The sequence below is a fragment of the Phacochoerus africanus genome, chromosome 5, assembly GCF_016906955.1.
Source record: "Phacochoerus africanus isolate WHEZ1 chromosome 5, ROS_Pafr_v1, whole genome shotgun sequence".
NCBI lineage: Eukaryota > Metazoa > Chordata > Mammalia > Artiodactyla > Suidae > Phacochoerus > Phacochoerus africanus.
The window spans coordinates 73,459,669-73,475,078 of NC_062548.1; the positions used below are offsets into that span (position 1 = coordinate 73,459,669).

General features: G+C 45.4%; 1 protein-coding gene across 4 annotated transcripts in view; it reads right to left on the bottom strand.

Annotated features, from left to right (window-relative positions):
- Positions 1 to 9,616, bottom strand: part of DGUOK (deoxyguanosine kinase) — a 36,165-nt gene extending 26,549 nt beyond the window's left edge. The window contains exon 1 of one of the 4 annotated variants that reach the window (XM_047781751.1): positions 9,386 to 9,616. In XM_047781751.1, coding sequence (XP_047637707.1) covers positions 9,386 to 9,527 — 142 coding nt within the window. In that variant the 5' untranslated portion in view covers positions 9,528 to 9,616. The remainder of the gene's footprint in view (positions 1 to 9,385) is intronic. The other 3 variants (XM_047781752.1, XM_047781754.1, XM_047781755.1) reach the window with 3 other exon arrangements.
- Between the last annotated feature and the right edge of the window lie 5,794 nt (positions 9,617 to 15,410).

Sequence of the window (15,410 nt, forward strand, 5' to 3'; positions counted from 1 at the left end):
ATCAGCTCCTTTGTGGTTGGCCAGGCATTACAGGTAAGCCTCTACCACTGCTACTATAATTCTGTTGCTCTAGGTAGAAGATGGGGCTCCTCCAGAGCAGGAAGCAAAGCCCAGACTAAAAACCTGGCTGAATGAATAAAACATATAAGACACTATTAATTCCAGTTCCCTAGGAAACCCACATTTGTTAAAAACCAAAAATGAACCTTAACAGTGTGTTTGGAGTGCAATCTCCCCCATCAGGGATAATCTTTCTCAAGTGAGTTCTACCCTTAGGAGGAACCCAAATGGAACCAAGAGAAGGAAGGGGAGGCACCCTTTCAGTCAATTCTATCAGCTATTCATGGTTACTGATCAGGAGTAAAGAGATGTCTTCAGCAGAAGAGCCCACACATCCAGTATGTGACATTTATTACCTACCACTCCAACTGTTCCCTGAACACAGAGTTAAGAACAAACACATAAACCTGTGCCTTTTGTACAGTCACACTCATCTCTCAGTCCCACCTCCAGCCAGCTCATGTGTGCCTTTGCACATGTGCTCAGCCTCTGCTCCTCCCTCCCACACTTCAGTGACTAAACATCTTTCCCTGTTCTACTCGGTCTATGTCTAAATCCCTTCCCCTACCAAGCCTAAAGCCCACCTCTTCCACCAAGTTCAGGATGTCTCTAGCTCACACCCAATTCCTACCACGACGGGCAGTTGAATCAAACAAGAAATATTTATTAACTGCCTCTGATAGGGTTAGCAGTTAACTGTTTGGATTGTTTCATGGGTCTCAGTGTTGGTTTCCTAACAGGATCTGAATCTCTGAGGTTGGTCCCAGGAACCCACATATTTAAAGGATGCCCCAGTGATCCTGAGGCAGATGTGTATTTGAGACTGCCACAGCTGCACTGCCATCTGATCAGTCGACAGAGGTGGCTTTTTAAAAATACAAATTCCGGAAGTTCCCATCATGGCGCAGTGGAAAGGAATCTGACTAGGAACCATGAGGTGCGGGTTTGATCCCTGGCCTCACTCAATGGGTTGGGGATCCAGTGTTGCTGTGAGCTGTGGTGTAGGTTGCAGACGAGGCTCAGATCCCGCGTTGCTGTGGCTGTGGCTGTGGCCAGCGGCTACAGCTCCGATTAGACCCCTAGCCTGGGAACCTCCATGTGCCGCAGGTGCGGCCCTAAAAAGACAAAAGACAAAAAAAAAGGTTCCAAAACCACACCCTAGACTACTAAATAAGGCCCTCTGGGCTTGTCATGGAGTTACCAACAGAGTCTCCAGAATTAATTAAAGATTGGTTGAGTTTGTGTATTATCAGATACCTGTCTGCCCTGAGTAGCCCTTCATTTAAAACATTCGGTAGGGGTGCTCCTGTTGTGGCTCAGCGGTAACGAACCTGACTAGCATCCAGGAGGACATGGGTTTGATCTCTGGCCTCACTCAGCACGTTAAGCGATCTGCCGTTGCCATGAGCTGTGGTGTAGGTCACAGACACGGTTCTGATCTGGTGTTGCTGTGGCCGTGGCTGTGGTGAGGGCTGGCAGCTACAGCTCCAATTCGACCCCTAGCCTGGGAACTTCCATATGCCATAGGTATGGCCCTAAAAAGACAATCAATCAGTCAATAAAATATTTGAGAGTCAATATTTAGATGGTAGGCTGTTGATTAAGCCTAAAACATGGTCTCTGCCTATCAGCTGAAAAACTACTTAAATTAATACAAAAAGATGAAGGTAACTGATTAGTTAGATGGGTAGCATGGAATGTGAGAATTACCTAAATTTTTAAAAAGTTAAAAACAACTACCTAAGGAATGATTGCAGATGGAAAGAAAGGGCCCTGAGGGTTAGGGAGTGCCAACTTCACCTCTGAGATCAGAAACTATTAGTTCATCTAAGGGCAGTCAGGACTCTGAGAAACTGACTCATGCCGTTTAAAGACACAAAACCCAGAATGCCAACAAATTAGATATAATGGGAAATATATTGCTCCAATTACTGGAACAATCACACCAGAGCAACACCCCCACCTCGCATACCACTCCTCATTCCAAAGCGTCTAGAAAGCCAGTTTAGTAATGAGGAGCCAGCTTCAGCCAAGAACGACAGTAAATGGTGGTGGACGGTCCAAGGAGCTTTGCCATCCATGCTGCTGTAGGGCGAGGAGAGCCTGGGTAGTTCACAATAGGACTGCATGTCTTAAACCACATTCCAAGAGAATCCGGCTGTGCCAGGCACCACCCACAGATAGGGAACAATTGTTTTAAAAAATAATTCAAAATGCTATATTTATATTAAAATTAAGCACAATAGAACTTTTTTTAAGGCTATGATACCTGATTGTAATTGTTTCTTTCCTTTAAGAAGGTTTTGTTTTTGTTTTGTTTTGTTTTTTGCTTTAACAGCCACACCTGTGGCATATGGAAGTTTCCAGGCTAGGGGTCAAATCAGAGTTGCAGCTGCTGTGGGACCCGAGCCGAGTCTGTGACCTACACCACAGCTCATGACAACGCCGGATCCTTAACCCACTGAGCAAGGCCAGGAATCGAGCTTGTATCTTCATGGATACAAGTCAGGTTCTTAACCCACTGAGCCACCACAGGAACTCCTGTTTTGTTTTGTTTTGTTTTAAGACAAAATGTTTAAAAAAAAAAAAAGACAAAATGTTTTAAAGTATTCCCCGGGGTTTCATAAAAATGGTGTTGTCTGTTTCTCCACTGCTACACTGGCCTCCTCCTAGTGACCAGAACATCTGTGTCCGTCAAAGGCCTCTCTTCAGGCAACACTGGGCAGATGGACAAATGCCTCCCTTTGTTGGGTCTCTACACAGAGCACCAGCCTAGTATGACAGCCTCATCTCAGGCTTGTTACAATTCAGTTAGATTCCGGCTTAACTGTTCTCTTTCAATATACTTTTTAATATCATGAAATGTGAGAGGTATCAGATCTCATAAGCAGCATTAAACCTTCCCTAGGGCCTTGGCTACCACTGAACTTCATTATGTCTGCCATGACTTGAAAAAGGGTGGGAGGTGTTTTCTTTGAGTACATTACATCAACATGCTGATTTCTATTAGCACCAGGATTGTCATTCCACAAGCGGGACCAAAGGGTTCTATTGTTAATGTTCATCCTTTCCCAAATCATGTTTTTTTCTTTCCTTCCACAAATTTTTCTATAAACCATGATGCCTGCTATAGCTACATTATACTAAAACCTAGCAGTACGATAGTATCTGATGTAACACTCAAAATATATTATTTTAAATTTAATATGCTTACAGCTCATGGGACCCTCTTAAATATACCATCATCTCCAGGCATTTTATTCTTCTGAATGAGATGGGGGAAAAAATCCAATTCTAAACCCTTTACCAAAGAGCAAACAAAAACAACAAATATAAAACTGCCTATCTTGAAGTTCCCTTATGACACAGTAGGTTAAGGATCTGGCATTGTCACTGTAGCAGCTTGGAGAGCTGCTGTGGCAAAGGTTCAATCCCTGGTGTGGGAACTTCCATTTGCTGTGGTACAGCCGAAAGGAAAAAAACAAAACAAAACAAAGAAAGCAAGTGAAAAAAAAGTTCCTTACAGCTTTCAGAGTACAAGTCAAACTTCTGCATTTAGCATGAGACCCTCGCTGATCTAGAATGAACTCCCCAACTCTGCCCACCAGTTGATTCATCCTTTCACTGTTGCCTTCTCAGTGAAGTCTCCTTGAACTCAGTCCAGCTCCACAATAGCCCTGGGCAGAGTTAATTACTGCCTGCTCTGGTTTACCGAGGCGTCATACCGTAATTATTTGTTGACTCATCACTCTCTCCAGCTAGATTGGTAGCTCGCTCTTTGAAGACAGTGACTAACCTTTTTTCCTTTGCATCTTGAGTATCAGGTGCTCAGATGGAGATGGACTGATGGAATGAGGTGAATCACAGACACAGAGAATCCAATTATTCCAAACACTGTATGTTAGATTAGATACAATGTTTAAAATAAGAAGATCTTTTTCCCACTGGTATTCTTGCTCAATTGTTTATACTTAGTGAGAGTAAAAGATGCACACTAGTGATGTTAAGTCACTAGTCTTGAATGCTGAAGGAACGTAACCAGGAAGATTTCCACAGCTTTATGTACAAAGTCTCTAGATAGCAAAACTGAGGTTTCTTCTTTCGAACTGGGTCTTGGAAAATCAAAGTGAAGGGAAAAAAAAAACAAAGTGTGAATAGTCCGAGATGACTCACTGATAATATTTCATAAAGTGATCCTTTCTCCAATTTAGATTTGTAATCATAAAATAACTGGCTTTGGAAGGTGATAATACACTTTAGCAATGAATATACTTAAAAGATAAGCTAAGGGTTTTATTTTTTAGATTTCAAGGGACTCTAGGTTCCAAGCTTTTGACTTTCAATCATACATGACATATGGCTTCATGACTCATGTTTGATGCCATTAGTTGCTAATTCACCCAGCCATTTTCTTTACATGCTGCTGCCTGCAGCCACAGAATCAAATCAACAAGATTTAGAGCAACAGGACTACAAGAAAAGCCCCTCTAAACAACCTAACCAGCTGGGACAGGGGTTCACCTTCCCCTGTTCAGGTTTCCTGAAAGGATACTCTGACGGGGGTGGGGGGGTGGGGGTGGAATGCCACCTATGGTTAGAGAACAACGTAACTATTTGACTTGACTGGAAAAGCAGTTTATTTTTTTTTATTTATTTATTTTTGTCTTTTGCCTTTTTTGTTGTTGTTGTTGTTGTTGTTGCTATTTCTTGGGCCGCTCCCGCGGCATATGGAGGTTCCCAGGCTAGGGGTTGAATCAGAGCTGTAGCCACCGGCCTACGCCAGAGCCACAGCAATGCGGGACCCAAGCCGCGTCTGCAACCTACACCACAGCTCACGGCAATGCCGGATCGTTAACCCACTGAGCAAAGGCAGGGACCGAACCCGAAACCTCATGGTTCCTAGTCAGATTCGTTAACCACCGCGCCACGACGGGAACTCCTGGAAAAGCAGTTTAATGTATTTCCTCTGTGGATGCCAATGACTAACTTCCACAAGGATATCACAGCACAGGATTCAAGCATCTGGTAAACAAGGAAGGAGTACAATGGGCCCGGCCTGGGTGAGGTGCTGGTGACACAAAGTAGCTCACCCAGGGGAGGTACTTAAGGTACAGACTATCTCAACAGAACTCATGCTGCAGCAGCTGTGGGTACACAATGTTATGTGGGTACAAACAGGAGGCAGTGACCCATTCTGTCCGGGGAGAGTCATCAGGGTGTAATAGGAGATGAGAAAGAGCCAGACTAAGGTCCCCCAGTCCACTTATTCATCACACACTGCTTGGGCAAACGCGTTCTCTTCCGAGACTTCAACTACCCCTACAAGTCAGCAACTTCGTATCTGAGGTCTCAGCTCCAATCTCTCTCGACCGCATGCACTTATTCTAATCTACTTCAAAACATCTAACCGTCTCAGAGGCACCTCTTACAAAACATATCACTCTTACCTCCCAAGACCTCCTCTTCTTTTATTCCCATGCTCAGTTTTCAGAGTCGAGGTCCAAAATAAACCTCCTTATCCCTCACCTCCAAGTGGCCACCAAATCCTGTCAATCCCAATTCCAAAATCTCTCTCAAACCATGTCACCTCTGTCCCGCCATGCTCTCTGTTCAGGCCTGCATCTTCCCTCCCTCTGGTGACAATAGCCACGAACCTAGTCTATCTACTCCAAACTCTGTTCCTGTTCATTCATTCAACAAACTGGGTACAAGGCACTATGGGTATTGCAGCAAACAAGACATACGAAGAAGGTGCCTGCTTTATTGAGCTTCCTATGTTTTTATTTTTGGGCTGCGCCCATGACATGCAAAAGCTTCTGGGCCAGGGATCTAAACTGAGCCACCACAGCAGTGACAACCACTCAGCCACCAGGGAACTCCCCATGGAGCTTTCTTTCTATTCATTCATTCTAGCCGATTTCCTTTAAAAAATTAATCTGCCCATGGCACATACTGGCTTTAAGTCTTCAGTAGCCTCCCAGAGCCTACATGAGAAACTCCTGGCTGTTCAACATCTGGCAAACCCTACCCTTCTAACCTCTTGTTCTGCCATCCTCTCAAAGGGCCTTTAAACTCCAGGCGCAAAAGCCTGATATTAAAACCGCATGTTTCTTCAGACTCCTCGTTGGCAACTGTTACTTCCTGTGCTTGGAATACTCTTTCCTCTGGGGTAGGAATTCCTACCCCCAGAGATTCTGAGTTTCCATGTCCAAACATAGCACTCAACACATGGTGCAGAAATCATGTTTAGAAGCCTGTTCTTCTCACTTAGTTGTGACTTCCTTAAAGGATAGAGGCTGTATCACATCTGAGCCCACCTCCGTGGTAGGCACACGGAGAGCCCCCAGCTGCGTGAGAAAACAGGGAAGAAGTGTAGAAATCTGGAAAGGTTAAGAAGCAAAGGTCAGGACAGTTGGGAGAGGCTGCTCACACCTCACCTGATGCCCTCTCCAAAGGACTTATTTTGTAAAGGACTCTGTTATCTCAGTGGGCTCTGAGGAGAGTTTTCTTTACGGGCGTGTTTCCCAAAATACAGGACAGAACATCTTTAAATAACACCATCAGGCAGGGAGCACTTCTCATGGCTTTCAGTGTCTCTGATTTGGCTGGAGAAAAGCACACAGCTGGGGTGACTGGTCTCACTTTACATGCAAGCCCACCAAGTTCAAGTGGGTCCTTAACACCACCCAGCAATTCTACATTTCTCCCCCTACTCACAAGACTATTTCATGTCTTTCCCCTCTCCTCACACTCACTCCAAGCTGCTCTTTCCTCCTAATTCACTGAGAATATAGACACAATCAGAGGACCTTCCCCAAGTTCCCTCGCAGCTACTTGAGTCAGGAATCATTTCTCCTGCCATTCTCCCTGGTGCTAGAGATGAACGGTGCCCCCAGCTAAAGCCAGCCTCTCTCCGCTTGGGCAAGAGACTCCATTCCTTCTGGCTTACTAAAATCACTCTGGCAATTCTATCCTCTCTGCTGTTTCACCAGTTCTCTCCCTCTCTACCAGCTTATCAATATGATCTAATTCCTCTTACAGAAAGAAAAAAAATTAAAACAACCCTCTCCAACCCTATTTCAGCCACCACTCCATGGCCCCCCTTTCCAGGAAAACTTCCAAAGGGTTGTCTTTCAAAAAAGTTGGCTTTTCTCCTGTCTCAGTGGTCATTCCTTCTCAGTCTCTTTTGCTGGTTCCTTCCCATCGCCTCAATTTCTGTAACATTTGCATGCCCATCAACACACATAGGTTCCTGGCTTTCAATACTGTCTACATTTATAACTAGAGTCCAGGGAGACTCTCAATTCTGGACTCAGATATCCAATGGGCTATTCAACATTCCTATTTAGATATTTAATAAGCATACAAAAACCTAACACTGCCTAAAACCCAAAACTGGAAATGACCCTCTGCCCCCAGGCTGTTCTTCTCACTCTTCTCTATCTAAGAAAATTGGATCTTTTTTTTTTTTTTTTTTGGCTGCACCTGCAGCACGTGGAAGCTCCCAAGGCCAGGGATCAAACCCATGCCACAGCAGCAACCCTAGCCATAGCAGGGACAACACCAGGTCCTTAATCTGAGGCACCACAAGGGAACTCCAGAAATCCCCCTTTCAAGGGGCTGAGGCTGAAATGATTAGACATTACTAACCTCTCTTTATCTTATATTCCTCATCTTTCTGTTGCCAAATCCAGTGGGCCCTACTTTCAATGTAACTAGAATCTAATCACTTCTCACCACCTCCACTGTTACTGCCCTGTTCCAACATACCATAACTCATCATTGCAACAACTTCCTGACACCTTCTATTTTCAACACAGAGAGATCTTTTTAAAATCTAAGTCAATCATCATGTCACTTGACTGCTCAAACCTTCCAATTGTTTCCCTTCACAATAAGAATAAAAATCCATGATGGACTACAAGGCCTAGGCAAGGGGTGGCTACAGTTTACCTTCTGACCTCATCATCCCCACACTCCCCACTGCCCACTCCATTCCAGCCACAGCAGCTTTCCTCTCTGAACTTCCCATCTAGGGGGCCTTTGCACTAGGTTCTCACTCTGCCTGGAAGATTCTTCTAACCCTCACCTTCCTTGGGTTTTTGCTTAAATGTCACCTTCTCATTGAGGCCTGATTACTCAATTTAAAATTGCAACTTCCCTCAATCCCTGATCCCTGAATTTCCTCTATCATGCTCATAACCAATATACTGTTTACTTTGTTTAATTTATGTTGTTTACTGTCTCTCTCTCTCTACTAGAGCTCCCTGAGAGCAGAGATTTTTATTTGTTCTGTTCACTGCTGTGTCCTCAGGGCCAAAACCACTGTGGGATTGTAGAAATTGCTCACAGGGCTATTTCTTGAATGCATAAAATGAGAAATTTTCAGTATGCTGCTAGAATGTCTTCAATACTTTACACTTGCTAATCCCTTTTCAGGGTTTAGCAGCTTAATAGGTAAAAATCTTAAGTTAGAATTTAGTAACATTATATTGAAATGTTTTGTTTTCATTTTATTTAAGATCCAGTGGGTCTCTCACTGGATTGCCAGGTGAAATAAGGACACCCAGTTAAATCTGTATTTTAGTTTTTCGTTGTTTTTTTTTAAGTGTATGTCCCAAATATTGCATGGGACACATACTAAAACATTATTCGTTATCTGAAACACTATTTTCAATGGGCATTCTTTTTTTCTCCCCTAAATCTGGCAATCTTATTACTACTATTATTATTATTTGTCTTTTTTTTTTTCTTTTGCCTCTTCTAGGGCCGCACCTGCAGCATACAGAGTTTCCCAGGCTAGGGGTCTAATCGGAGCGGTAGCGGCCGGCCTACCCCAGAGCCACAGCAACGCGGGATACGAGCCGCGTCTTCGACCTACACCACAGCTTACGGCAACGCCGGATCCCCAACCCACTGAGCGAGGCCAGGGATTGAACCCGCAACCTCATGGTTCCAAGTCGGATTCCCTAACTGAACCACAACGGGAACTCCTAGCAACCTTATCTTAGGGGAAAAAAAAGAACTTGCACCCTGCTCCTTATTTCTATTTTGTTCTATCAAAACAAGCTAACTCTTGTCCTATCTGTGGACTGCGTGGCTTCTATGCACCAATAAACGTGTCTCTGTGGGAGAGAACTGAGGCTTGACGCCTGAAAAATCAGAGTCAAAGGCCCAGAGTGCACTTAAGGGGAAAACGCCTGGCAGCTCAGTCCGGCCACATCAGTCGGGGAGGGAGGAGGTTGCAAGCCCAGCTCCTTTTTGCAGCCTCTCAAGCACCTGCTCTGCGGAGGCCGAGGCTTGGCAGCTACTTTCTGGCCCTTACCAATGTTGCCTTCGATGGAGAGCCTTCGGGGCCCGCGCCCCGCGTGCAGACCCCTGGAGGGGGGCCCGCCCTTGGCTGGGCTCTGAGCCATGGATTTGGAGGATGATCGCAGCAGCCTTAGATAGAGCCGAAGCGCGGTCATCCCACCCACGATTCACGCAGCGATCACTTCCGCCGAGAGCCGTTCCGCCCCCGGTAGCGCAGTTCACGCACTCCGGCGCGCCTTCTACGTCAGGCGATCGCCAGGCAGGAAGTGGGTGGGGTTGAGAGGACTGGAGGGGAGGGGCCAAAGGGAAGCTCTGTTCTCGCGATGTTCGTGGGAGGGTGTAAGGAAAACGAAGACGCCTGATGTAGGCGACGGGAAAGATTGCTGATGAGAGGTGCTGCTGTAGGATTTGCACCTTCTTTTTTGTTCACTGGACAAATAGCACTTAAAAAGAGACATAAATTAACGGTCTCAGCACCTTTGCCTTTTTGTATCACTGTAACATAAATTTCACAACTGAAAACAAAAATAATTGTAATTTTAAGCGACTCCCCCCACCCCCGCCCCCACGTTGTCTGGTTTTTATTCTGACACAGGAAGAAGTTGGACGGTTTTCAGTAGGAAGATGATGCAACCTGAAGATTTACACAAATTAACGTTTTCCCATTCCCTGTTAATTCACGTCATAATGCTGGCACCTTTTTGAATACGTTAAATTCATCAACTACACCCCACCTCTTATTTTGCTTCTTGAATGGATAAACAAACTTTTGCCCAATCGATTTGCATAGTAGCCAAATATTCTGTAAGGATGAAGAGGGTGGAAGCTCAGGGACGCGCGTGTGGAACTCGTTTAAACCAGATAAACTGGGTTCTGTGGGCGTGAGCAATGGCGGAGGCGAGGTGGCTGGTGGGGATTCAGAATGGGATTTGTAAAAGCTTGGGAAAAGCCAGGATAAAGAGAGACTTTCTAATGTATAAATGTACAAAACTGGAATCCAGCAGTCGGTGAAGAATTGTGTTTTGCAGAAGGACAGGGACAATTCTGAGCTGCTGCCACCGGAGGAGGCCCTAACAGGCTTTGTCCTGCCACACCCCATGGATGTAACGACTTTAGAACTAAGGATTTATGAAATGTTGTCAGAGGATGCCTCCACCTTCCCAGCTTGACTTCCACAAGAGTCAAACCGGGAGTCAACAGGCAAACCAGCATTCTGGCAGCGATCTTAGATGAGGGAGGTTTTAGGAAACCATTCTGTTTGCCAGAATCAGTAGGGCAGGGCCAGTGACTAGGACAACTGTTTGCAAATCTGGCACAGGACTTTTTTCCTATATTAATGTTTATATGGGATGGCTGAAATGACATTAGTATACTATATTCCCATACAATCTAATTAAAAATAGAGTGTACATTTTATTCAGGATAGCCTGGGTGGGTCGCAAGCAGCTAAAGTCTATCCCATCCCCCACTCCCACAGCTACTTCTGTGTAAGAATACTGCTTACCTTTCTTTCCTTTCCTTTCCTTTTTGTTTTTTTCTTTCTGAGTCACAGCCATGCATAGGGAAGTTCCTAGGTCAGGGGTCAGGAATTGAGTCCGGGCTGGAGCTGTAATCTACACCACAGCTTGTGGCAACACTGGATCCTTAACCCATTGAGCAAGGTCGGGGATTAAACCACATCCTCACAGAGACAACGTGGAGTTCTTAACTGTTGAGCTGCAAGGGGAACTTCCGCCACAATGCATTTTTTCCATTCTACTCTTGATGGACATTTGAGAGTTTCTAGATTTGGGCTATTATGAGTTATGTTTGCTGTGAATATACTTGAATATATCTTTTGATAAAGTGAAGTATGCATTTCTCTTGGGCATATGCCTACAGGTGGCATTGCTTCATGGCTGGTTATATGTATGCTCAGCTACTAAAGATATTCCCAAAGAGCATGCAGTTCTGCAATGTTTGTACCAGCTGACAATGCTACTGTCAGTGAGTGAGCACTCTGGTTGGTCCACATTCTCACCAGCAATGGGTATTTTCAGCTTTTTTCATTTTATTTCTGCTGTATATGATATCTTATAGTTCTTTGTTTTATTTTGTTTTGGCAGTGGTTCCTAGGCCAGGGCTCAAACCCACACCACGCAGTGACCTGATCCATAGCAGTAACAATGCTGGATCCTTAACCTGCTGAGCAACCAGGGAACTCCTGATATCTTGTAGTTTTAATTTGCATTTTCCTAATGATTAATAAAGTGCAACATTTTTTCATATGTTTATTGGCCATTGTAGTAACCTTGTTGTGAAGGACCTGTTCAAGTCTTGTGCCCACATTTTTTTTTTTTTTTGTCTTTTTAGGGCCACACCCTCGGCCTATGGAGGTTCCCAGGCTAGGGGTCCAATTGGAACTGTAGCTGCTGACCTACGCCACAGCCACAGCAATGCGGGATCCAAGCTGTGTCTGTGACCTACACCACAACTCAAGACATCACCAGATCCTTAACCCTCTGGTCAGGGCCAGGGATAGAACCACATCCTCATGGATACTAGTTGGGTTGGTTAAACACTGAGCCACAACAGGAACTCCTGTGACCACATTTCTATTGTCTATCTTTTACTTATTATTTTTGTTCCTTGTATATTGGTTGTGAGTCGTTTGTGAATATTTTCTCTCTGTTCCTTGCTTCTTCTTTTTTTTCTTTTAGCAGTGCCAATAGCCTATGAAAGTTCCCAGGCCAGGGATCGAGCCCACGCCACAGCAGTGACCCAAGCCACTGCAATGACAGTGCCAGATCCTTAACCTACTGCAACACAGGAGAACTCCTTGCTTCTAAAAGCTTTTAAGTTTTTTGGATGTATAGTGTAAAGTCAGAAAGCAAAATGTCTTTTGTCTGTTAGTTATTTCATTATTAGTGATGATCCTTCTATTCCTCTGTATTCCTTTATGCTTGTTTTATTATGTTATACCAGGCCCCAGACTTCAGTATCTTCCTTGGTCCTAATTCCACATTTCCAGGAGAGAGACTCTGGCCCAGCTGTGGCCAAAAGGTAAGGTCTCAAGGGACAAACATGAGTGGCCCACCCCACTGTGCATGAGGAAGGAGGGCGATTAAAGGGATTGTCGTGAGCAAGGGAGGAAAAAAAGATGGTCATCAGTTCCTCCTGGAAGTGGTAAACAGGGTGTTTGCATCCCACCTCCGGGGGACAGACAGCAGAGTCACATCGGTGAGCAGAATTCTGTCCCACTTGCCTGGAACAATAAGGTCACTTCCTGCTGCTGGGGGCCTGTCAGAGACCTGCTGGGTTTATGGGTAAGACCTGATGTTGCGCCCTGGGGACTCAAGCATCTATACCTTCCCCCAATGTTTGCTGAGCTCAGAAAGAATGATTACTGTCAGTTATTTGTAAATGCTGTCATGACAAATAAAGTACTGGTCCACATTACCAAAATGCTAAGCAGCCACTAAAAATCAGGAGATAAGCATACACAAATGTGACCCTGACTGGAGTTCCGTGGTGGCGTAGTGGAAAGAAATCCGTCTACTAACCGTGAGGTTTTGGGTTCCATCCCTGGCCTTGCTCAGTGGACTAAGGATCTGGCATTGCTGTGAGCTGTGGTGTAAGTCGCAGATAAGGCTCGGATCTGGCATTGCTGTGGCTGTGGTGTAGGCTGGTGGCTACAGCTCCAATTGGACCCCTAGCACCCTAACCTGGGAACCTCCACATGGCACGGGTGCAGGCCTGAAAAAAAAAAAAGTGACCTTGGTTTTCTTCTGCAGCTTGGTGTCTGGTCAGTTATATTTGCATCTCCATCAAAGATATTCTAATGTGCTAGCTTGTGCTAACTCAATTTGGTTAAACTGAGAAGGACACTTTCTAGAATCCCTTTCCTGACAGAGCTCTGAGTTAGAGTTGGTCAAAAGAGGGCCTGTGGGAGATTTGGAAAGCAGAACAGGAGCCTCCGCCACTCTGGGGAGCACTCTGTCATCAGATACCGTGACAGACAGATGTGCCCACGAATAAATCACAGCTAGTCTTCAAGGCCTAGTGACTCCTCTCTGGTCATCCCACACTTCCCTTTAGACCTTCGCTTTCCCAGCGTGCCCTACCTTTGGGCAGACCATAATACATCCCATGTTCCCATAGCGTACACGGTGGCTGTGCTCCCCGAATGAACTCTGTCTGATAGAATTAATCATAAAAGGAGGCATGCAGAGAGCGACTAAGAGTGTGGGCTCTGGATTCCGGCAGCTAGAGGTGTAAGAAAGATAATCCATGTGCAGCATTTACCCCAATGCCCGCCACAGAGGGACCACCCAATAGGCATTGCAGAAGAAGTAATGGCTGCCTTCAGCTTGGCCCTCAGTGCCTGGGATGTTTTTTCTATTTATCTTTAATTGACTTCTTGGATGTACAGTCTTCTCAAGCCCCCGTAACTGATCCATGCTCTCCCCTCTATCAGCGCATAATTTGACTTCCACTGCAGAATCCAAGGACAGCCATACTTGAAAGTGGGGTACGACTGGGTGGAGGAGGGAGGGGAACAACGGGTCAGCCTCCCCTTCTTGCCCCACATGGAGATTCCCATGTGCCCCTCCCAGCAGGGAGTGCCAGCGCTCCACACTTCTCTGGCCATGCCTGCCTGCCACTGCATCCTACCGCCTCCTCCCTGGCTTTCTCTTCCAATACGCTCTTCTCTGCAGGACTGCCTTCAGCCTACTGGAGCCCTTTTCCTGCACAGAAGGAAAGCCTGGGACTTTCTGTCCCCTAGGAAGCACAGTCACCAACCACTGATATGTGACCAGGACAGCCTGGCTCTTTGCCTGCCATCAGGTTTATACTCCAGTCAAGGGACCAGGCTGAAGCCATCCTCTGTGGGACTTTGGCCCCTCTCCTGTTCTGCCTCTCCCCTCCACTTACTGGTTTCTCCTGAGACCACTTCCCTGTGAGTCCTCATTTCAAGGTCTGCTTCTGGGAGAACATAAATCCTCTAGGGGTTCTTGAAAACATGCTTCTCCAGCCCATCCCCAGAAGGCAGGTGCAGGGATGGTGGAGGAGGAAGGTCTGCCATTGAGGTCCACGTGCTTCCATGCCTTCACTGCCTCTGAATAGGTGTGTCTGGGAAGACCAGGTAGGTCCTGTTCGGGAGCATCAAGGATAGGACCTGGCCAGGTGGCAAGAACCAAGGTACACCAGGCAGAAGTGAGGACCTAGTTCTGCCAATAACTAGCTGGAAAATCTACTTAACTAGTAAACTAGTTATAAAATGAGAATGATAATAGTACCTGCCTCACAGGGCTGTGGTGAGGATAAATGAGAAAATTAAGCTCTTAACCCAGTGCCTAGTGTATTGTCAACATTAATCAATGTTAATTACTATTATTTTTCCCTTGTTTTCTCATAGTATTTTGTGACTGCTTCTGTTTCACTTCCAACCTTTCTTACATGTATGTGTCTGTCTCTCCCCGGTATGCAGTGTCCTTGATGGGCAGGAATCATCTTTATGAGGTACATAGATCCCATTTGGCCTTACCCAGTAATTGTAGCTGCCAAACATTTATCAATACTCGTGATATTAAATAGACTTGACAAAGGGCAGGGAGCAAGCAGCAAATAAGGAAAGAGAGGGAGAGAGAGAGAAGAGGGAGGGGGAAGAGGAATGGAAGAAGAGGAAATATTCTTCTTTCTAGGGATGTTGCTCCTTTCCTGATTAGTTTTGGGGCAAAATACACCTTAATCCCGAATGACAAAGGAACGCATAGAGATCTTAAGCCCACTATGACCCTCCTTGACATAAGTTTAACATAACATTGTATTTGAACCACTCACTGTTACCTCCTGTAAGCCTTGTGTTTCTCTTTCTGTTCACACTCCCTAGAGTATCGCCCATGAGTACAAGGACTTACATCTTGCTTCTTGTTTCTTAACCCCCTTCCCCTAAGAGTCATCTAGTCCTCCTTCTTACTAATGTTCAAGAAAACGGAAGCAAGGAGATACAGTAGAAGTAGCACTAGGCTTTAGAGCCAGACACATTCCCTTTAGAT